The sequence below is a fragment of the Oryzias latipes genome, chromosome 9 (assembly GCF_053564925.1).
Source record: "Oryzias latipes strain Hd-rR chromosome 9, Olatipes_Hd-rR_3.1".
Taxonomy (NCBI): domain Eukaryota; kingdom Metazoa; phylum Chordata; class Actinopteri; order Beloniformes; family Adrianichthyidae; genus Oryzias; species Oryzias latipes.
Window position 1 is genome coordinate 24,595,578 of NC_136245.1, and position 22,739 is coordinate 24,618,316.

General features: G+C 39.9%; 3 protein-coding genes across 12 annotated transcripts; all 3 read left to right on the top strand.

Annotated features, from left to right (window-relative positions):
- LOC101171496 (kinesin-like protein KIF27) lies at positions 1-8,679 on the top strand. 8 transcript variants are annotated; one of them, XM_078953083.1, is made up of 16 exons: positions 37-155; positions 341-672; positions 1,292-1,492; positions 1,676-2,670; positions 3,074-3,217; positions 3,314-3,490; positions 3,676-3,851; positions 4,813-4,934; positions 5,035-5,166; positions 5,430-5,644; positions 6,249-6,311; positions 6,459-6,629; positions 6,723-6,914; positions 7,007-7,222; positions 7,473-7,671; positions 7,769-8,679. In XM_078953083.1, the coding sequence occupies exons 2-16, from the start codon at positions 375-377 to the stop codon at positions 8,401-8,403; spliced, it is 3,936 nt and encodes a 1,311-aa protein (XP_078809209.1). In that variant the 5' UTR covers positions 37-155; positions 341-374; the 3' UTR covers positions 8,404-8,679. The 8 variants fall into 8 exon arrangements, 6 of the variants coding, with proteins under 6 accessions (XP_078809212.1, XP_078809209.1, XP_020561498.1 ...); XR_013658168.1 differs by having other exon boundaries at positions 101-222; positions 6,692-6,914; positions 7,028-7,222; XR_013658167.1 differs by having other exon boundaries at positions 101-222; positions 6,692-6,914; positions 7,769-8,039.
- A 686-nt stretch (positions 8,680-9,365) lies between these two features.
- On the top strand, positions 9,366-15,332 carry gkap1 (G kinase anchoring protein 1). 3 transcript variants are annotated; one of them, XM_023958380.2, is made up of 12 exons: positions 9,366-9,488; positions 9,901-10,164; positions 11,596-11,754; positions 11,967-12,044; positions 12,384-12,519; positions 12,613-12,635; positions 12,957-13,118; positions 13,282-13,368; positions 14,350-14,413; positions 14,494-14,564; positions 14,649-14,726; positions 14,928-15,332. In XM_023958380.2, exons 2-12 carry the CDS (start codon positions 9,919-9,921, stop codon positions 14,967-14,969), a joined length of 1,146 nt encoding a protein of 381 aa, XP_023814148.1. In that variant the 5' UTR covers positions 9,366-9,488; positions 9,901-9,918; the 3' UTR covers positions 14,970-15,332. The 3 variants fall into 3 exon arrangements, with proteins under 3 accessions (XP_023814148.1, XP_023814147.1, XP_078809220.1); XM_023958379.2 differs by having other exon boundaries at positions 9,394-9,516; XM_078953094.1 differs by lacking the exon at positions 9,366-9,488 and adding an exon at positions 9,524-9,672.
- A 364-nt stretch (positions 15,333-15,696) lies between these two features.
- On the top strand, positions 15,697-22,453 carry LOC105354720 (uncharacterized). Its single transcript, XM_020705842.2, has 10 exons — positions 15,697-15,953; positions 16,042-16,184; positions 19,351-19,460; positions 19,547-19,722; positions 19,949-20,102; positions 20,261-20,382; positions 21,045-21,128; positions 21,367-21,482; positions 21,579-21,711; positions 21,987-22,453. Exons 1-10 carry the CDS (start codon positions 15,822-15,824, stop codon positions 22,011-22,013), a joined length of 1,197 nt encoding a protein of 398 aa, XP_020561501.1. The 5' UTR covers positions 15,697-15,821; the 3' UTR covers positions 22,014-22,453.
- The last annotated feature ends 286 nt before the right edge of the window (positions 22,454-22,739 follow it).

Genomic DNA, 22,739 nt, shown 5'->3' on the forward strand with positions numbered 1-22,739 from the left:
TGGACCAAAAAAGCCAAATGAAATGGCCATCAGAGTGGTGACGTCTTACACCCTGTAGATGGCGCTGTTGTGTTTACTGCTCCATGTTTCTGCTTTCCTCGACTGTTTGGCGGAAAGCGGCGTCTCGGTTTCCCTGGCAACAAGCGACAACAAACGTGAGTCAAAATTAACAACTACTTGTCAAGTGACTGTCACGGCAGATTAATGAAGACAGATAATGGGGTAACTCTATTGTTTTACATCTAAATTCGTCACCTTTAAGACTCAAAAAAAACAAATTATAGTTTTTTTTTTTTTGTTTTTTTTTTTTTTTTTTTTTTTTTTAAAAAACAAATTATAGTTTGATGTGACACGCGGTCAGAAAGACGGCTGTCATGACGGAAGAGTGCGTCTGTGTGGCGGTCCGTGTCCGGCCGCTTCTCGCCAGAGAAGTCCTCCACCGTCACCAGGTGTGCGTGCGAGTGGTTCCGGGCTCGGCTCAGGTGATGCTCGGCTCGGACAGACTCTTCTCCTTTGACCATGCGTTCGGACCGACAGCCAGCCAGGATGAGGTGTATGAGTCCTGCGTCCAGCCCCTGGTGGAGTCCTGCGTCCAGGGCTCCAACGCAACTGTGTTTTGTTACGGGCAAACTGGGTCAGGCAAGACGTACACGCTGGGAGGAGGAAACCAAGGTCAGGTCGTCAGGGACCCTTGCTGAACATCTTTTCACTTGTCCATTACATAGTTTTTCTTTTGGTTTGGTTTGACAGCACATTTCCTCAGTTTGCTCTCATTGTCATCTACACTATACCCCCAATAAGTTGTTATAACATGCTTTTCCTTATTTGGTCTGAATCTTAATGACATATGTAAAATTTCCCTTTAGTGTTATTGATAATGAATGGCAATTGTCATTAGTTTGATATTTATTTTACCCCAAATTAAGACAATAACAAAGATAGCCCAAAATAACAAAAGTTGGCCGTGTCAATAGCAGGAATTTTCATCATTCTCCGCAGTGACAGCTTGACAGCGACGTCTCCTACTATTGTTTTATTTTTTGTCTTAAATCAGTGTTTTCCTCTGCTTCTTGGACACCAGCACAACAGATGCTCCCTCTTTCTGCTTCTGTCTTTCTATTATTCCTCATTTTTTTATTCCAAATTACGTACATCAACTGTAATGATTCTATTTGTTTTATTATTTTTCTTGTCTTTTGTCTCCAAGACATCCTTATTGTGAACCGATGCTTGAAATGAAATGAATCAACTTGTACCTATAATTGCATCTCTTTTTCTCGCTCTTCCTCAGATGACGAGGGCGGGATTATTGATCGTGTGGTGCAGGAGGTGTTCCGACTGCTCCAGGAAAAAAAGAAAAACAATGAGGGCCTGGACACCAGAGTGAGAGTCTCATATGTGGAGCTGTACATGGAAGAACTCAGAGACCTGCTGGAGCTCCAAAACATCCACAAAGAACTTCACATCAGAGAAGACGAGAGGGGAAACACAGGTCATTCAAATTTGGTTGGGACAAACTACCCAGTTATTAGCTGATGGTAGATTTCAAGGATAGTGTGAAGCCTAATTACAACACAGCACATTTATTTTACTGTTTTTTACTGTAAAAAAGGGATAACAGTTAGGGTTTTTCATTTTTATTTTACTGATCTGTGTGGTGTTTGTGTGCTTCTAGTGGTGGTAGGAGTCAAAGAGTTGGTTGTCACTTCAACAGAGGAGCTGCTCAGCTTTGTAGAGATGGGAAATGCCCTGCGCCACACGGGCACCACGGGAATGAATGAACACTCCAGTCGCTCTCACACCGTTCTCACACTTCACGTCAACATCTGTCGCCGTGGCACCAGCACCCCTCCCATAAACTACAGCCAAACTTCTAAACTTTGCTTGGTGGACCTTGCCGGCTCTGAACGGGCTGGGAAAACTGGAAACACTGGGACGCGGCTCAAAGAGACTGCTCACATCAACACAGGCCTGCTTGCTCTGGGAAACGTCATCCGTGCTCTCACTGACAGTCGAAGTCGCCGTGGCAGCAGCTGCACTAGTGCCTATATTCCATACCGTGATGCCAAGATCACTCGCCTGCTTCGGGATTCACTGGGAGGCACAGCCCACACGCTGATGGTGGCATGCGTTAGCCCCTCCCACCACTATGTTGCTGAGACGCTGAATGTTCTCCAGTTTGCATCCAAGGCTCGACACATCCACAACCGTCCAGGAGCCATAACTCCTGAAAGTAAATCATGTCACACAGCCTGGCATCCTGATGAGGCTCGACTAGAAGAGCTGAAGTATGAAGTCCAAACACTGAGAGGGCTCCTGGAGGAGAAGGAGAGGGATATTAAGGTAGAAAAGCAGAAAACAGGAGAAAAAGACAGTTTTAAGGAGTCAGATCAGATACAAATGCCTGAACCAGATAAGGTGAGCCCAGAGGAAGGAATGACGTACTACCTCTTGGCTCAGGAAGCTGCAGACATCCTTCCAAAGCTCTCTAGTGTTTCTTCAAGTCTTTCATTCAAGCAGAGACTAGAAGATTGGCAGGAAAGATTCAAAGCTGTGAGTCTACCATGTCAAACAGATGATGGAGACCGTGCACTGAGAACTAAGGTGGATAAGGCGGAAGAACACCACAAAAACATATCAAAACTCAGAAAAGAACTCTACAAATGCAAGGTAATTACAGTAAATAGAATGACCATCAAAAGCCTGAGAGAATTTTAGCAAATATTTTACATTTTAAATTTTTTGTAAACAAGCCATAGAAAATTATCAAAAGTGATCTGGAAGACTGCAAGTAAATATTTTGAAATATCAAAGTGATACTTTAGACGGCATTGTCTTCATTGTCTTTTGGAGTGAATTGTATATCAGAGAAAATACTATATAGTTTAGCAAAAAAACAGTCCATCAAAGTACAAGCACTAATACAGTGTTTTATGCACAACTTTTTAATTAATTTACACTGATGATGAAAAATTCTTTGAGTATAACTGAAAGCATACATGAGCTGGATCCAATAAGATACATTATTTGATGGAAAAAGTTAGTCTGACGATTTCAACTACCTTACCCTTAGGAATTACTTCACACAAAAGAGCAGCTTATTCAACAAAAAGATGCCAAACAAATGGAGGTGCAGCAAAAGGTTGAGGAACTTCTTCATGAAAATAAAGCCCACCAGATGGCCCTTGAGGAAGAAAAGGAGCGTTCCAGAATAAAGGTAAAGAAGGTGAAACCCCAGTTGGACACCCAAAGTCTTACAGTTTTTTTCTGTTTTTGTTTTATTAATAATGAGTATTTGTGTGAAATTGACCAGACAGAACAACTCGTGAACCAGGAAATTTTGATCAACCAGCTTCGCAGTAACCTCATGACCCATCTTAGGGGAGTTTCAGGAGCCTCTGCAGAAGAACAATCTCCTGCATGTTCAGGCAAAAGACCGCACAGTGTCCCTCCGGTCAGACACAGCTGTTTGAATGGTCCTCCCAGAAAGGTAGGTACACTAGTTATATAGCTTTTGTTTTGGGTGTAAATATGTTTATGTTACCCATTTATTCTCACAAATACAATTTTTATACCCCCCCCCCCCCCAAGTTCAATTATCATGAGGGCCCAAAGCAGAAGAATTCCACACTGTTATTTTCTTCTGATGATATTTCTGAATTTTTATATCTTTAGATTCATTCCAGTCCTCCGGGTTATTCCCTGGAGAGGGTGATGGCAGCTTTTAAGATGCGCGGCCATCTTCTGCTGGCCGAGGTAGAGGAGAAGGATGAAGTGTACTGTCCGTTCCTTAAGAAAGAGGAAGAGGAGGAAGAAGAAAATGGCATTCTTACTGGCAGAGAGAGAGTCAGGTGAGTGTTTTTTTGTCAAGTCTCCGTCTTTTACGGTTATCAGTGAAAAAAATGTGTCAAAAAAATTTTAAAAAGAGTCCATAGCTTTTCACTTTGAAATTTGTCTTGATCATGAGAAATGTTAATAACAAGAGTTCTTGTATTACAGGTGGTACGTGCTTGGTTTTACTGTTAGTATTATATTTAAAAGCTGCTTCAAAACTTTGCATACATTAAGTTTATTACATACATTAAGTTTATTGCATTGGCCTTGTAAAGAACAAGTTGTTTTTGATTTGCTTACTGTAGACGGCCGACATTTCATTCCTATTAAAAAAACGGTCTCATCAAAATTGAACTTAATCTCTTCTAACTCTTTAAATCCGTTATTGGTTTAATTCAACTAAATGAAATATTAATGCAGTGGATTGGGTGTTTTTGTTTTTGTTAACAGCCAGAATATTAACATTAAGCAGGTTGGTTATGTTTTCCACCTAGATTTGAGCTTTCGTTCACTTGGAGCTGCCAGAAATAACAGTGTTTTCCTTCCAACACTCTAAAGGCATATCTTTGCTCAGATGACTATTTTTTAAGTTATGATTGTGGACACAAGACATTGGGAACATGACTTTAAAGAGCAGATACCCAAAGTGGTTGTTAAAGATGATAGCTCACAATAATCAATAGTATTGTGTTAATATTAGCTTTTTTAATTTAGTAAACTTTCTTTTCACAGCTATTCTTCAAATGTAACTGAAACACAATTTTTTTTATCTTAAACCTGCTATAAAACAGCTTAAACACACACACAATTTTAAGTTATTTCATATTTTTTCCTTTAGTTATTTTTAAGTTAAATACATTTAATTTTCCAAATCCTTTTGCATGTCTTCTTCCTTCATGCTGTCTGTCCACGACTCACTGTTTTCAAGTAATAAGATATAAAATAATAATGATTTTCCTAAATGTTATGTTACTTTAGTCATTCCTTAAATAAAACATGGACCAGCAATCTGAGCAAATCAGCTCTAACAGAAAAAAGCTCAATCCGAGCTCAAACAAATGATGGAGACCCAGACGTACAGCAGCCTCAGGCGACCACAGGTACATTTTGCATTTCATTTTCCTATTTTCCATAGGCAGTGAATAATCATGTATGTGAAACTCAAGGCTTAATACTCAGTAAGTTGGAAATTCATTGCAGACATAGTGGAAGGCATCAATAAAAGCAACATGAGGAGGGCAAGAAGAGCCGGTGCCACTGAGAGAAGGATACACGATTTGTCTGTCAGCATGCGAATGAAGGAGGAACTCATCAAAGAACTTCAGAAAACTCGTGCGTCTGCTGTCACTTCAATTAAATTAAAATCAAGCCAGTTACAAAATGCCAATCTGAGTCTAAATAGTCTGAAGGTGTTTTGATTGTTCCATGAATTTTCCTATTATTTCTGCTGATAATGGTTCTGAAATATTTAGCTGGTTTCTGTAAGCCAATTTATTCAAACCAATGACGGAGTAATAAACTTCCACAGGCTTCAATAGAATATACACATATATAAATCAGTATTTGCACTCTTAAATGTGCTTGTTGTCGTGCAGAAAAGGGAGCGCTTGCATTGCGCAGACATGGCCAGCACAGCGGTGAGGGGAGAGAAGTGGACGTGCTTGCAAGACTTTCTATGCAAAACCAGCAGGTGTGCTCAGAGATGTACCACAGCCTGCAGCACATGAGGCTGCAGAGAGCTCAGCTTCAGAGCAGCCTCAGGGAGCTGGGAAAGACCGCTGACACTAACAAAGAGGTGCAACAAAACGGGGTGAGTTGTCCAAATACTAAACAAACATTTCCTATTAGACATATTCAGAAAAAATATGAATATTTACAAGTAGTCTCAGTCTACCTCTGCCGGTTCCAAGCCCAGTTTGAGAAGGTTGCGTCAGGAAGGGCATCCGGCGTAAAACATTGCCAAATTAACCATGCGACTCGTTCGCTGTGGCGACCCCTGATGGGAGAAGCCGAAGGTGGAAGAAGTCTCAGTCTTGCTGGATTTAAATGTGTCCACTCTGTTGTCTCCAGTTATTACGTTTGCAACAGATGAATGGTAAAGATGACAGAAAACAAGATAACCGATTGATAATTACTTTTATTCAGCAGTAAATTTAATGAAGAAAGTTAAAAAAAAAAACAGCAGTGGTAAGATTGTGAATTACATTTTGAGGCCAAACTTAAGTGTTTTTGCTATATTTTGTTGCTGTTTCTTCATTTTTGTTTTTCTTCTTGTCACTTGATGGAAATAAACAGAATCAATATATCGTTTAATGCATAAACATGGGCGTTTGCACAATTGCAGAACTGTGGCAGCTAAGTTAAAGTTTGGGTAGATTAATACCTGTATAAAAAGGGGCTTTTTTGTGTCACAGGAAAAAGGTTCAAAGACTTTGAATATTTTCAAAAATGATCAAAAGATAGAATCCCAACAAATGGTAAGAATGACTGAAATATTCTCTTTTAAGTATTTTCCTTTCCAATTACAGAACCTAACTTTTTCTTGTGATCTTTCCGTCACCCTTGCCTGCTTTCCCACCTTGACTCCTTTTTCCGTTTTTTTTTCTTGCATGTTTTCATGGAAGCTGCAAGAGATAAGTTGGCTGGAGGAGGAGGAAGAGCGAGTCCTTCAGAAAAAAGCAGAGATGCAGGAGCTGGAAGAAGAGTTGAAGAGGAGAGAGGAGGTGGTGCAACAGCGGGAAACCTGTCTTCAACAGAAAAAAAGTCTGGAAACCAAGATGCTGCGTTCCAGTCAGGTCTGTCCATATTTCTGTTAGAAGTGAATTTTAAAGATTGTAATATGACACTTTCTGATCAGCTGCTATCAAAGCTGAAATGTGCGTGTCCAGGGTATGAGTCGGGACTTGCTAAGTGTGTCCCTGAGGTTGGAATGTGTGGAGGAGCAACTCCAGAGCAGCGGCTTTATGAGGGAGAGTGGAGGAGATACTCTAGAGGAACTAGTGAAAGAAAGAGACATGCTTAAAAAGAAGAGAGACATTCTGGATGCCCAGCTTAGAGACAACAGAGTACTCCCTGTGGAGGTCAGAAAATACATGAGGCATATATTTTTCATGGCTATTTCAAACCTTAAAGCATTTCAACATCTTTTCCTCCCTTGGATTTAAACCTTTAGGAGGAATATTCCCTTCTACAGCTGGAGGAAGCAATTGAAGCTCTGGATGCAGCTCTGGAGTTTAAAAACAAGTCAATCCAGAGCAGGCAGGACCAGCTCTCATCTTTGCATCCGTCTCAAAGCTCCGAACCTGCCCAACTCTGCAGTGTCGTCGGAAAGCTCAAGAAGCTTTCAGCTCCTGAGGCTGTGGAGCTTCTCATTCTTTATTTCAACAAGGTGTGATGAAAACATTTAAACATTTTTTTTCTTGATTTACTTTCCCTGCTTCTCTCTGCACATAAATCATGTAAAAACGTAAAAATGTGGGGAACTGTTTTTATTTAAGCCATTGTAAATGTTCACCTCTTTTGCCTTTTTGTATTTTTTCCTTTGGTTACTAATGCCAAAAACTGCATTGTCATAATGATCTCATGTTTTTTTTAACTCTTTTTTTACTCTATTTGCCCACTTTTGTTTTCACGTGAAGGTTGTTAGCCTGCGAGAGGCAGAACGCCATTTACGTCTGCGCTGTGAAGAACTGGAGTTGCATGCTGGGGAACAAGAGATAGCGCTTAAGCAGTTGGAGGCTGGCATGCAGCGCCTGGCCCTTGATACAGACCGCAGGCTTACAGAGCAGCAAAAAGATCACCAGAACAACCTTCAGGAACTACTACAAAAACTGAACGGTGAGAAAAGAGAGCAAGCTGACTTATCTTGCTCTAAACTGTTAAGCACATTTTAATTTTCCATTCACATTTGTCTTTTTGTGGTGTTGCTTTGAAGGTTCTCATGGAGAGATGCCACAGGCAACACAAGACAGACTGCAGTTCTTGGAGAAAGAGCTGTTTTTCTACAAAAGTTCCAGCCGTCAGCTGAAGAAGAAACTCAAAGAGCTTTTTGTTGATGGCCAAGCTGCAAATACTCAACCTTCATCTGAGGAGGACCACAGGAAAATCAATCTGACACAAATGCAGAAAAATGATTTCAACCCCCTTAATCATTTAGATATGGGACAGTCAGGAGCACAGGTTGGAGCAACATACACAAAAATAAACTCTGAGCAAAAGGACTCTGGGATGCATGAAGATTCTGATATAAACAGAAGTGCACACCAAAATGAAGTGTACACAAAAACTCAAAATCCCTTTTCATCTCCTGACTGCAAAGATCTCACTAAACCCAAAATAACGGAACATGATCAGATTCCCACAGGTTCCAAAATAAGGAGGGCAAGAGGTAAATCGGATGAAAGTTCAAAATTGATTCCTGTCCGATTACATCGCAGAGAGCTGAGGCAGATTTGTACCCCTGATCAGCGGCTTTCTGGTGCTGCTACAGGAGGACTCCAATCTGTTAGCAGTAGCAAAGAGTCGATGTTAGAAGATTCCATAGAAATGCTCAGAAAAACACACAGTTAAAAAAAAAATTAGAAGTGAAACTAGTGGAAGAATATAAGTCAATAGCATTAATTAGAAGTAGGCAAAAAAGTTGACTCTGATTACTAGAGTAGTATTTATTGAAGAGTGAATATGTTGTTATGCAAAATACAAACTCTACAACCTGACATCTATTTTGGGAATAGTGGATGAAGTCGCACTTTTAGTTGGCATTTTGATTGATTCTTTCCATTCCTTATTATAAAAGTTGAAATAATTTTGCAAAGTTCTACAATAAACTTTGACTTTGTCAATTGAGCAGGTGTTTGTCTTTAATTACGGTAGTATTTTCTAAGTCCTTATCCAGGCATGTCCAAAGTCTGGCCTGTAGGCCAAAAGTGGCCGGCATATAAATTTCCATCGAGCTACAGGTTCCTGTCATAAAATCAATAATATGCTAGTCCAGGCTGTCTAAAAACTATGTGTACCATTTATTGATTGTGATTGGCTATTTGTAAACCTGTGGTTACTTGGCCTTCAGAGCCTTTGGGGCCAAACGAGAAGAACAGATTTGTTTCGGTGGTCAAAACCACAATGGTTTGCATTTCTGAATAAGATAACTATTTGTGTTAATTTCCTGTTTACGTGATTTAAATTTATTGGCTTAGAGTGAGCATTTAATTGTGAATAATGTAACATTTTGTGTGAACCCAGATTTAATGTTGACATAAAGGTTTTTTATCCCCAGACAGACTTTTTCTTTATTTTATGTCTGATGTTCAAACCAGAAATTCGCAGCAGCCTGATTTGGGTAAAAATATAATTATATGGATTTGTGTTTTATGTGAATAGACAAGAAGTAGCTCATTGCAAAAAAAAAAAAAGTTTACTAAAGACACTAATTCATTTTATTATTAGGGTTCAAAGAATGCAAGCCAAATGATTGGCCCTGACACATTTTTACTTCACCAAATCTGTCCCTCTTGTCAAAATTTCGGACATCCCTGTAATACTCTATTTCACATCTAAAACCGGACATGCGCAGTTGTCTTATGGTGGTACCTACCGGCTTCCGTACACACTCCGGTCATTGCTAGTAGCAAACTAACGGCTCGCTTCGCAAACAGGTGAAAGTCTTTTTTGCAAAGTTTCCCTGTAAGTATTTTTTGTTTTCTTCGACACCCCTTACCGACTGCAATAACAACAAAGCCTCAACGCGGGGTTCTGGTTCTGATTTCGTTCAGCATGTCTGACAACTTTTGCACTTAAGGAGCACCAAACTGAATCTATCTTGTAGCTAAGCTATGGCAGGTCGGTGCTATTCATGAAACTAGCCTAGCAGCGAACAGCACCGTCTAAAACACACCAGCTTTACAGACATTTTAGGGCCACGGGGGTCATTTTAAGTAAAATAATATTTTGGACGGCTGTTTTAATCAATGTATTTGTCTTCATTTGACCGAAATCTAGCCTCAAAGCGCCAACGTGTTACATTATGTCATAATTAATGGACTGAAACGAGCCATCTCTGTTTTGTAGTTTCTTTCTCGGCTCGCCATGGCATCCTCAGCAATGATCACCGTCCCGACCACCGCCTCCCGGTTCGCCCTGCTTCAAATAGACTCGGATTCAGATTCCGAGGTCTCTGAGTCGGGGAAGTCGAACACTAAAAACCTGCGGGAGTCCTCTGGAAAGCCCCGGCAAGGTAAAGCAGGAGGCGCAGGTAAAACTGCTCAGGGCAGCGACAAGAAGAAAGACAAGAAAAAGAAGAGAAAGGAACAGCAGCAGAGTGAGGCCAATGAGGTGAATAACTGGAAAAGCGACAAACCCTTCAGATTAGGACTTAGTTTCTACATCATGATTGATTGTGTGCGTGACTTGGTGATGTGACACAAACCGTTCCACTTTCTTTTCACCAGAAATGAAAGCATAGATGCAGGTGCACAAAGAAAGAAGGGTGCAGATATTAATTGTATGTTTACTAAAAACAAAAGGCTGAATGCTAATGTACTGTTGTTGAATAGACTAAAATAGTGGGTTTTTTTTAATATATATAAATAGTGTAACTTTTAGTGAACATGGCTTGACCTTTTGACCCCTCCCTAATGCTTCAGAATCAGAATCAGACCCTGCATTTGTTGCCGGGTTTGAACCCTTGACTGTATATGAGAACTGGGAAAAAGTGACAGGAAGTAGCTCCAAGAAACCAGAATCCCATAGACTTCTATAGAGAAATAAACAGCTGTTACTCAGTCATTCTTTTGGTCAGAATAACCATTCTTGACCTGCTACCTTCTTTTAAACATGTTCTAGCTAATCCTAAAAAACTTTTACATGTTATTTTGTCTTTTTTGCATGTAATTCAAGTTATAAACTGACCAATCAGATGCCTTAGTAGAAGCATGTGGTGCCTGCTGGCCCCCTACCTCGAACGTCTTATTGACAGATTCTCCCGAGCCTGCTTTCAGTGGAAGGGGTGTGGACTTCGAACATGCTCACTCCTGATTGGCGACAGTAGTTGCCATAGAAATGGTGATGTCCGTTTCACAGAGAAATGCTGACTCAATCGGCTTGATTTCGAGGGAGCTGGAACTAAGGCGTTTTCTATGGAGGACGGCACACGCGCTCAGCCCAGTTCTGTCTTGTACAATCAATGGTTTGGACACATTAACAACTGATCCACGCAGGCGGACGTCCTAAGAGGCATAGATAGTCAATTGAGAGAACAAAAAGAGAAGTTTATACCCCTCTGGGCCACTCTGTCTGTTCCTTAAGAGAGACATTGGTTTGGTGCAGCGTTCCCTTTGGTAAACTTATTCTCATAGCTAATAACTCATATTTTTAAGTTTGATCCTTGATTAAATATTGGAAACCTTACTCACATTCTTGTTCCTCTTCAAAAACAGGGAAACATTATCTGTATCCAAGCAAGGAGACACGCAGAAAGAGCTGCCACATGGGACATTTTTTTGTTTTTGTTATCCAAGTCTTGATTTAGTGTATTTGTGATTCACGTCTTCATTTTACAAACACACATTTTACAAATTTGTGCCTAAAGAGCCCCTGAAAATGATTCATTCTTACAAAAGCTGCAGATTTTTGGTTCAGCGGACGTTCCTGCATGTGCAAATTTTTTGTGGGTTTGCTTAAAATAACCAGAAGCTAGGAATGCCTCCTTGTTATTCACTCTTGCATTATTAAATCATTTGGTGCAACATTTTTTTTTCCTCTCAGCTGCGTAATCTGGCCTTCAAAAAGATTCCTCAGAAGTCTTGTGCCCCGCCGCCCAATATGAGCCTGTCAGGAATAGCCAATGAACTTCTTAACCCTGCAATAGGGGACCACAGCACACATTCAGAGGGATGGCAGCAGTGGAAACAGAGAGATGAACAGGTAAATGAAATAAAACCTGCCTACATCACAAATATCCTTTGATTGTTCAGAGGTCAAGGATGGAGGAGTGGCTGCAGCTTTATCTCCCAGGATATGCAGAATGTTTTATAAGGACTAAACAAGACAAGATAAAAAATAGTCTGTTTTCTGTTCCTGGTAAAATAACAATTAGATCCAGAATTATTGGAATTATTTCTGTTTTTTTTCCATAGATGACGACAGAACTGTATGAGGCAGATTTGGAGAAGGCTTTGATTTTGAGTAAACTGGAGTATGAACAACAAAAACAGGTACCCAAAGCACATGTACACATAGCAGATCCAGTTCTAGTTACAACTGAGTTATAGTATTGTTGTATAACATTATTTTTTCCAAACATTTGTCTGAAATGTTCAGTAATGAACTGTGTTCAAGTATTTTAAGTTTCTCAGCCTTGATGGGAACAAATGGACTGCTGCCACCTTCTGGCAGCAGTGAGACATAACTGTCTGGGACAAGTTTGAAATAAGATTTTTGCAAATCACGACAAAACAGTTCAGCTATTTCCATCGTGTTGTTTGTTAGTATGAGAATAATGAACATTTAGTCTGAATACTTGACAAGTGAAACGGTGAGCTGTCATCCCGCAGAACAACACAAACACAACCTCACCAAAATCTCGAGGGGGAAAAGAGAGCGGAGGGAAGAAGGACAAAAAGAAGAACCAGCAAGCAAAAGACAAAAAGACTGTCTCTCTGCAGGACTTTCAGGCTGACGGCAGCACAGGTGACAAGTTCTTTCATTTAAGACCCATATGTGTGGTTTCAATTCAGTGTGGTTACATTTTTTTAATCTTATTTTCCCTTTTGTGTCTTGCAGAACATTTGAGTAGGAGACAAGAGGTGAGCTCAAAGTTGGCATATACTAAATAATGTAATCATTTTTTCCACTTAAATTCAACCATTGGTTTTAATCTTATTGTTTAATGATGAATACTGACATTATTGTTAAAGAGCAAAACAAAAACCTTTATTTTCATTGGATACCTCAATACAACTATCTGTAACTGTTTCTTTAGTGTACAGTCTTTCAGAAAATAATTGGATTCTCTCACTATTTACCTTTTTAAATGTGTAAAAATACTGTTGAATGCTGCCTTGATTTCGGAGAGAATTGTGTTTGAAGTGTACTTTGACTACAATGTTCACCAACTCCCCTCCCAGGACACCAGAGTGGCAAACCCAGCACTGGGAGTCGGTCAGGAGGAGCGTTTCTTTAACAAACTGGAAGATGATGTAAGTCGTATCGTACAAAGAGAGAAGAGACGCGACCAATTCACCGGCAGCCAAGGACAGGAAGTCAGCACCTCCACAGAACACGAACCGGTGAGGCCACAGGCTAGGTTTTAGCATGTTAGCATTGTTAGCATTCATGTCAGAGCTTTATCTTTTTCTTCATTTTTGTTTTCTTGTGGTGTTTTTCTTTTTTAATCTAATGCAAACAAGCAATCTTTTACCCAAGTGTCTGACTTGTTCTTCCTTCTGTTAGGACCCACGAGCAGAACAGCTAAAATACGAGCTGGAGAAGAAAGACCAGGAGATCGACGAGCTAAAGAAAACCATCTCACAGTGGGAGGTAGAACTAAATATGATCACATTATTATGAAGGTCATTTTCTAACTGCACTTAGGCACATGACTACTGACTCAAATAGGTAGGATTGCCATTAACTAGTATTGTTGAAGAGTGACCTGTGTGGTCTTCTGCTTCTTTAGCCTGTCACCCTCTCTGCTCTTGTAAACGTTCTCGTCCTGCTTTAGAATCGATAATACTGAGCACATCAGAGCGCCATTATCAGACTCTTTTGAAGTGTTCTCCAATCATCTTTTAATCTATTCTAAACGTGTTCCTTCTTAATTATGATTATGACTTTTTTTTTTAGCCAAAATCAAAACCAGTTTTCTAGGACATAGTTTCTGTAGTCGTTCATTAGAAATTCTCCTTTGAGCAACCCCACCCCTCTTCCTCTCCCCATCACTGAGAACTTTCTGTTTACATGCTCTCCTGCTAGCTTACAGCCCCTCACAACCCCAACCTAATTTTATCGGTGCAACAAAAATGATGAGCTGTATTTGAGCTCTCCAGCCGTACACTTGTGAGCCAGATGTCAGCTCAGACGAGGAAAACCAAGACATTCATGGATCTATTCATCTCCAGGTGGATGCATCAGAATGGAGCGGAGTGGCGAGCTTGTGGCCTCCCAGTTTATTTTCTGCATGACAAATACGCTCTTTTCTTTCTCCAAATGTCATGTTTTCATCTGCTCCTGGTTCAAAACAATTTAACTAAAGAAATACCCACAAATGCAGTTTTAAGCTTGTTTTTTTCATTTTATTTGGCTTCCATTATGAGAAAAATGACACAAGAACAAGTTAGAAAAACCAAAAATCTTCTGAGTCGGTCTTTAACTACTTTAGGGGGTTCATCTCTGAATTTTAAAAATATTTGTTGGCTTGTACGCATTCTTTATTTTCCTTTAAAGCTACAGCTAAAAGCCAGTGTTTTAAAAAGGGGAAGCAGAGTAAATCAAAGTCAAGTTTACCTCTTAAATCTGCAGGTAAAATATAAAGAGGTGAAAGCAAGAAACGCTCAACTACTTAAGATGCTACAACAAGGAGAGAGTGAGTCTACTATTTAAATTGGTTTCCATCTAAAGCCTCTGAGTTCTCTGATGTTTATGAGGTTTTACTCTCTTCTACAGTGAAAGATAAAGCAGAAATTCTCCTACAGGTGGAAGAACTTATGCATATTAAAGAAGAACTGTCATCACAGGTGTGTATGGCCGTTTCTTTTTTTTTAGATAATGGTCAATTTGTGGCACATAATGACCAATTTGCATGCTGTCTCTTTTCTAAGGTATCACTATTACATGCTGCTCTTGAACAAGAAAGATCTAAAGTTAAAGGGCTCCAATCAGATCAACCAAAACATCAGGTGAGAGGACAAATCCATTTTTCCATTTACCGTCTTCTCTGAGTAAATGCGCCTTGTTAAAGACTGAATTATTGAAAAAGATCACCAAAAATTTGAGTTTGTTGACATCTTTCTGTAATTGAAATAAAAGTTTGAAGATTGCGCATGAAAAAGTATTTTCTTTAACTTTAATAACTTATGTTTTCATCCCTTTTTTGGCAGGGTAACAAGAGGGGGAAAAGAGGCTCTGAGGCAGAATCATAAAAGTTACTGAAGGAAAAATGTCTGAAAAGAAATTCACATAAATGAATGAAGAAACTGTAAAACGCAAGTGATCATAACAAAGTTTTTTTTTTTTTTTTAAATGTTCGAGTCTGCATGTCCCCTTTAACACACTGGCATACGCACAAATAATTTAGGTTTGGCATGATGTGTTACATCAAGATTAGCCAAAAGTTGAAAAGAATTTGGGTTTAAATGTTGTTTTGAAAATAGTTGTGCTGCCCTCTGCTGGCATCAAAGTGCCACAGCATTCCAAGTGCTTCAAATTTGATTTCAATGCCAGAAAGCCAGAATGACGTGTATTTTGCCCTCACTGTTAGTTGAATAAAACATCTTTTCAGTGAATTTCCTTTGTATATTTTCTTTATAGTGTTGTTTTATGAACAGACTGTGTTTTTAAATGCAAACTGTGGCTGAGCAGCCTGGAGTAAATGTCACTAGTGCATTCTTCCATTAAATAAAAATGCACTTATTGTATCAGTTGTATGGAGAATCAGTAGTCCCAGAGTAGACACAGCTTTGTTTTCTGTCAGCCTAAAGTTATGGCTAAAACATCCCAGACTGCACCAGGATGTCAACTATATGCGTAAAGGTTCCACTTTGTGTTGGCGCATCATTATAGGTTGTAGATACAGAGCTTAACATCTGTTAAAGGTCTACCACGAAAAAACAAAAACAAAGAAAAGGGTAAATTAGTCACATGGCATTGGAACTGATATTAAGACGTTTGTTTTCGTGTGCGCGCACGCAGCGGTGCGCAGTCAGGCTACAAATCACAACAATCTGCACAGTCATCCTGACGCACTCCAGGTCTACCCCAGAGTCAGGACGGAGATGTCTGATGCGGTTCCAGATGAGCAGAGAGCAGCTTTGGACTCCCTGGAACCCGAAGCCATCCACATAGCTATAGGAGCTCTTGCTGAAGGCAGAGGCTTCTCTGTAGGAGGAGGCTGCACCGTCGCAGAGGTCAGACTGGACTCTGGAGCAGCAGCGGCGGGAGTTGGTTGTGTTTTTTGTGATCCCTGCTTTGTTTCTGATGTGCGTCTGTGTTCAGCTCAAACTGGCTCTGTCACAGCGGCTGGCGGCCTCTGCAGAGCAGCTGGAGCTGATGCACTCCGGACGGCTCCTCACAGAATCAGAACTTATTGGTCACCTTGAGGGACATAACCGGTGCGTCAGGCTCCAGGTGATCCAAAGGTACTCCGACATACAGGAATGCTGCATCAGCTGTTTTTTTTTTTTTTTTTCATTCCAAAAAAATGATTTAGAGAAGAAAACTGAACTGTGGAGCTGGAGTTATATCTTGATTCTGTCTATTTAACCAGATTTTTAACAAAAAAAAAAGTTTAGACTCATCCCATAATTCCCAGGGTGTTAAAAATGCGACTCCAATATAATTTTAGTTGTTCACCTGAGAGAGTTTGTATGAGATTTTTAATAACAAACTATACTTGCTCTGTGGATTGCCTGTACAGTAGTGTCCATACAGGCTTCATAAGAAGAATCTCAGGGGTTAGGAGGGCGAGAAAAACTTTAACTATAGCTTCGCACATGCGCGGCGGGAGCGTCAGGATTACTTTTGGTCAAATGTCCAGTAGCGCATTTGAGGCGGGTCTGTACAGAACCGGGTCCCCCCGTAGTAGCTTCTCGCGGGATCCGGTGTCAGACCGTGTAAAAAAAGTGAATAAAACAATGAAGCTCAGAGACGTGAGTCACCACTGCTTTTCACTACATCTCCCATGAGGCATTGGATTAATGTGACGGTCGTCTCTTACTGCGCTGCTGTTAAGTTAACTGTCATGAAGCACAATAAATGCAAACATCTGTTCTACCAGTCTGCGAAGTGTCTTGATGAAAATCAGAGATAAACCGTTGATTTCTAATTCAAGTTTTTTTTGGAGAACAAAGGAATTAAAGCCAGAGATTTCAGTGTTTGGTCCGAATCATCTATATAAAAGAAACTGCTGCCTTCTGATATATAGTCTGTTTGAAGGACAAATTCGATTTCAGACTTCAAACACTTTTGAAAAATTTTGAAGTGAAGTTTAAATATAAGTAAAACAAAATCAACAAAACGGCATTAAGGCGAAGTTGTCATCAGTCACATTTAACTGAAATGAAACAATGTTATCACCCCAAAAAGAAATAAACATTTTTGTTAAAGTTACCATTTTTAATTTAGACAAAAGAAAAACGAATAAAACTTCAGCGTGTTCACTTTTTTTGTGTAGTTACAATTAAACTTCTAAATATGAATATAATGTTGCTCTTTTTTGTCTTAAATTAATGCTGCGATAGTGTTTGTTTAAAATTTGCTCTTACACAACCTAAAAAATCTTTTAAAATAAATTACAGTTTGGAAAGAATGTCATTTTATTTGGTTTTTGTGTCGTTACTACCTAGGCAAATTTTTAACTTTACTTTACAATCATTATCAAAAACTATTGCAACTTTTAAGAAAAACCACTGCAACCTCAAATTTTTGTGTTTTTGCACACAAAAAAATGCGCACGAGACTATGGATCTGTACATCTATACAAAACAGAATTGAACTTTTTTTATTTTTGGTTGCTGGTGTGATCTTTGTCAAGGAAAAAGCATTCCTTGGCTCACAAAAGGTTGAAAAACACTGCTTTAATCCCTTTTAATACCAAACATTAAATGCAAATGAAGTATTTTTATTTTATGCAATGGGATACATTTAATTTTTTTACATAGAAAAGAGTTATATCTACATTTTTACTGAAACTGCTGGGAATTTCATGTTTGATGTTAAGAAATAAAATTAAGAAAAAGTCTGGAGAAAAAAAATCTTTTGGGAGCCCTTTTTGCCCATGGGTCAGATCCAGAACAGAGGTCACTGAGGCGTTCAGGCCATGAGTAATGATGAGATCCAGAGTGTGACCTTTGTTGTGGGTGGGTACATTCACATGCTGAACAAAATCCATAGCTGTTAAAATGTTCTCAAAATTATGGACATACATTTCTAAAGGATTATCAACGTATACGTTATATTCACCTAGAACCATTATTTTTCTAAAATCCATGTATACTAAAGAAAGCAGTTTAGTGAAATCAGAAATAAAAGCTGAATTATATATTAGGAGGTCTGTACAATATCAAAAACAGCATGACAGGATTATTAAATACAATGGCCTGATATTCAAAAAAAGAATATTCGTTAAACATGGTGTCTCTAAAACCAATACCTGCAGATGAAATTGCAGCTGTTCCACCAGCCCTGCCTGGTTTTCTGTCCTTGTTTGTGAAGTTATAAAGGGGGGGTGTTGCTTCTGACAGAGAGATTGGTGGACCAGAGTTCCAAGTTTCTGTTAAAAACAGGCCAATAAGATTGTAATCTAAAATAAAGTCATGAATAAGAAATGATTTGTTTGAGAGTGATTCAGTGCCAAATTCAGTTCGATGGATTTATTGCCGTGACTGGACGAGTTCTTGATGTGCACTGTTTTAAGATTATTATAGTTACTGTTGCGTTTCCTATAGTCAATAGATCGTGTGGATATAACGGATGGTATGGTGGAGATGACAGTTGGTGGTGATGGTTCTAAGGGAGTATTGAGAGTTAATAGTCAGTCCTCTTTAAAACAATGCATGTTAACAGTTAAAATATTGGTTCCGAGAGGGCTTGGGTGAAGACTGTCAGGTAGATAAAAAGAGGGGCGGTTCCAAAAAAGATTAAAATTATCAATAAAACCAAACCTGAACTTGCAAGAGGCGGACTGCAGCCAGGTGTTTAGGGAGAGGATCTTACTGAATCTAGTGGATCCTCGGGAGAGTGTGGGGATGGGTCGGGAAATGAAGACCGTTTTCCCAGTGGTGTTTAAAAAGAGAAAAAAGGTCCAGAAAATCCAGTTTTGTTACCTCTGACTGCTGCAGTGTGGTGTCGTTGGTCCCAACATGGACTATAATCTGGGTGATGGTGGATGGGAGGGAAGGCAGAAGGTCTGGGAGTTTTTGGAGAATGTCGTTCACGTTGGCTCCTGGAAAGCATCTGGTAACTGCGTTAAAGTATCTTATATTCCTGGTGATGGAGTCTCCGATGATCAAGGCTGTTGGGGTGAAGAGTGGTAGAGGTGGGGAAGAGTGGGTCTCCACAGGTGTGGATACATCATTATACAATTATTATTGTATAATGATGTTTAGTTTGAACTACCAGTATTTGCATGGCTGAAAAAAAGAAGAAGCTTGGAATAAATCTGTGAGAAAGAACCGGTTGCAGATCTCTGTGAGGCATATTCATTGTCAAAGAGATGGACCGATTTGGTGCTAAATTGTATCGTGCTTTCACAACATTTACAAGAGATCTGAAACTTTGGTTTGAAGTCGAGTACTTCCTTCTCAGGGTCCAGCCCACTGAAGATCAGTCCTCAGAAGCAGACGGATCAGAACTCCCAGCACCTCCAGATTCGGACCTCAGCTTTCCCTCAACCACCACATCTCCTCTCCATCTGGGTGAGACCTGCACAACTTAACTTGTTACTCAGAGTTACTTATAATTCAGCTCAGCTGTGTATTTTACATCCCTGTCATTTTTTCAGGAAATAGTAAAGAAGCTCTGGACTTGGATAACAATGACCCAGGCTTCTGTCCTGCACCCCACCAACCGATGGATCAACAGCTGCTTGCTGACCAAGAGAGTCACTGTGATCCATTTACGCAGAGTGCAGTCTCCTCGTCTGAATTAACTGCTCAGCTTCTTCACGCAGACCTAGAGGTGGGAAATAAGCGCTCTCATTTTATGAAAGGGTTTTCCAAAACAAAAAGCCCCATACACATCCAAAAAAACGCAGCCCATGGGAAATAGTTATGTTTTACAAACTTTACTCTTAGTTCTAATATATCTTTTCCAGCCTTAAAGATTTCTTTAAATATTTTTCTAGTTATTGAACGGACTGTGTGCATTTATTTTGTTGAAGGTTTGATTCTGCTTCCTCTTGTAGATAAAGAACGCAAATGCATCATTTAAATTTGTGTACTCTGGAGAACAAAAAAGCAATCCAACATCACTCCTCTCCAGCCATGCCACAAGTGTCCTCAAAGAGCTCACTGTCATTCCTACAGCGACTCCAAGCTCCCAGAGCTCTGTTAATGCAGGCAAGACAAAGGACTTCTGTGAATAAACCTGCAGTGGTGCACATCTGTGTTCTTATTATGTTGATTATACTGAAGAATATTAACATTTTACAACAGAACATAATTAAAAAGTCAACTTTTTGAAATTTCATATCGTTGCCTGTTTGGTCTTGCTTTAGGTATGCAATCTCTGCTGGAGGAGATCATGGCCAATCCCAGTTTGATGGACAGTTTGCTGTCTGGGCCGCATGTCAGCAGCCTTTTACATTGCCTCAGTCAGTACCCAGACCTGGGAGCACAGGTGACACATGTTTATGTATCTTGTATTTAAATGTACACTTGGGAACCCCTGCATCTTGAAATGGAGCATCTACTTGGATTTTCAAAATGCACCGGGCCTGCTCGGTGGCGCAGTGGTTAGTGCTCTTGCCTTACAGCAAGAAGGCCCCCGGTTCAAAGAGCTGAAACAGAACACCAATGGGGGACCTTTCTGTGTGGAGTTTGCATGTTTTTCCCCGTGCAGGCGTGGATTTTCTCAGGGGACTCCAGCTTCCTTCCACCGTCCAAAAACATACTTTATAGATTAGTTGGTTACTTTAAATTGTCCCCAAGTGTGAGTGTGCATGGGCGTGTAATTTATGACCCTGCGACCTGTCCAGGATGTCCCCTGCCTTTGCCCACGAATGGCCGGGATAGGCTCTGGCAGCCCCGTGATTAAGAAGATGAATGATGGCCGTGGTGCAGAGCAGTTGACCTCTGATCAAAGGTTTGGTTCTCGCCCTGCCCGCCCATACATCAAACAATTCTTGGGCAAGATTGCTCCTGGTGGGTACAGGTTGGCACCAGCGTTTGGTAGCACAGTCGCCATTAGTGAGCATGGGTGACTGTAAAACACCTTGGGCCTTCTAAGAAGGCAGTAAAGTGCTGTATACACCATGTATTCATTTACCATATCTGTTTCAGATTTTGCCAAGTCACCCTTTTCTGACAGGAAACCCTCTGTTACAGCAGCAAATGAGACAGCAACTTTCTTTATTTCTGCAACAGGTCTGTTGTGTATTTTACTTTTGCTCTCCTCCATATGATCGTACATATCTTAATTGAAAAAAAATGTTCTGTTTTCCGTAAGCAAAACTTTTGTTTAAGAATTTGTTGAAGGTTATCAGTGATCTAATAGCACTAGTTTTCTCCAGGCCAACGCTCCTACAACATTCAGCTATCCAGAATGTTATCTGCAGGGTGTTTATTAATAACTTCTTATGAATCAATTATCACTAATATAAAGATGCAGAGTCCAGAGCTGCTGCTGTCCATGTTTAGCCCCAAAGCGATGAAAGCCCTTCTACAGATCCAACAGGGCCTGCAGACTCTGGCTGAAGAAGCTCCCTTCCTCATACCTGTGTGAGCACAAACGATTTGTACATGTCAGCTTCTTATCCTGTGCTAATGAGGTCACAGTGTACTGAGTAACTATGTTAAACTGACTGCGTCCTACAGTGCTTCCTATGACTCTACTGATGCTGACGTTGCTGTCGACAACCAATCAGGAAGGAGTCCTCCGGCAGTGTCAGTGACAGAACAGCAGCAGCAGTTTGTGCACCAGATGCTGCAGTCACTGGCTAATATTCAGGTATGTTTCTGCATCTTTCTTTGTTGTTTTCCTTATTGCATTGGAAGCCACACTCATACAGTACTTAGTCTATACATCATTTTTTAAATTTCCCTTGTATTATGTAATGATTAAGAATCAAACATCCGACTCTTTAAGTTTACAGTTACATATAAAACTGTCAGATTTGGGAGTCAGTGCCCCAGTCTGCCTCCAAAACATGCATAGTGTTGTCAGAACACCACGCATTTTTTCAAAAATAGAAAACAAAAAATCTGTTTTTCTTTGTGCATCAGATCAGTCAAGAGGAGGAGGATCTTTAGGAGTTAGAGCAGCTGAGCTGAACGGGCTTTAAAGACAGACGGGCAAACCTTCAGGTCCTCACAGCACAGCTGGAGACCGGAACACTGCGACAGATCTGCTCAGCCTCCGACACACACACTAGCACACAGGAAGTTCAAAACTACCATATTTAAATAATCATGAAGCATCTTTGGTCTCATCAAAAACTCAAATTAACCCATGACTCCAACCTATATTAATGGTTGCAATTGTAGAATGATGTTACGCCTTAAAAGGAAGCTTGTAATTTGTCATGTCTGGATGACTATGCTTTATTACTCCATGGTGTTTTTTCTTAACCAGGAGAGCCAATTTAAAAAGGTTGTTAAAAATATATATGTATATATATATATACATTTATAAATATGTTTTAAATTATAATTTTAGACATACAAAAAGATCAGGAAGAAATTGTAAAACATCAAGTTGTTAAAAGCAGGATTTTTAGTGGTTTTTAATGGAATAAAATCTGCTGTAAAACAGCAACATAGAATAAAAATAAAATTTAAAAAAAACAGTGATTTTTAATTACTTGGGAGACTGACACACCCATGCACAGGCATTTCTAAATCCAGTCAAAGTGCTACTGCACAATGAATCAACATTCAGAATTAGGTCAAATCATAATCTTTTTACACTCATGCAGTGTCTGAAACTGGAGGACGCTTTCATTTTTTGGAAGCTCAGAGTTGATCTTTTCTCAGTCT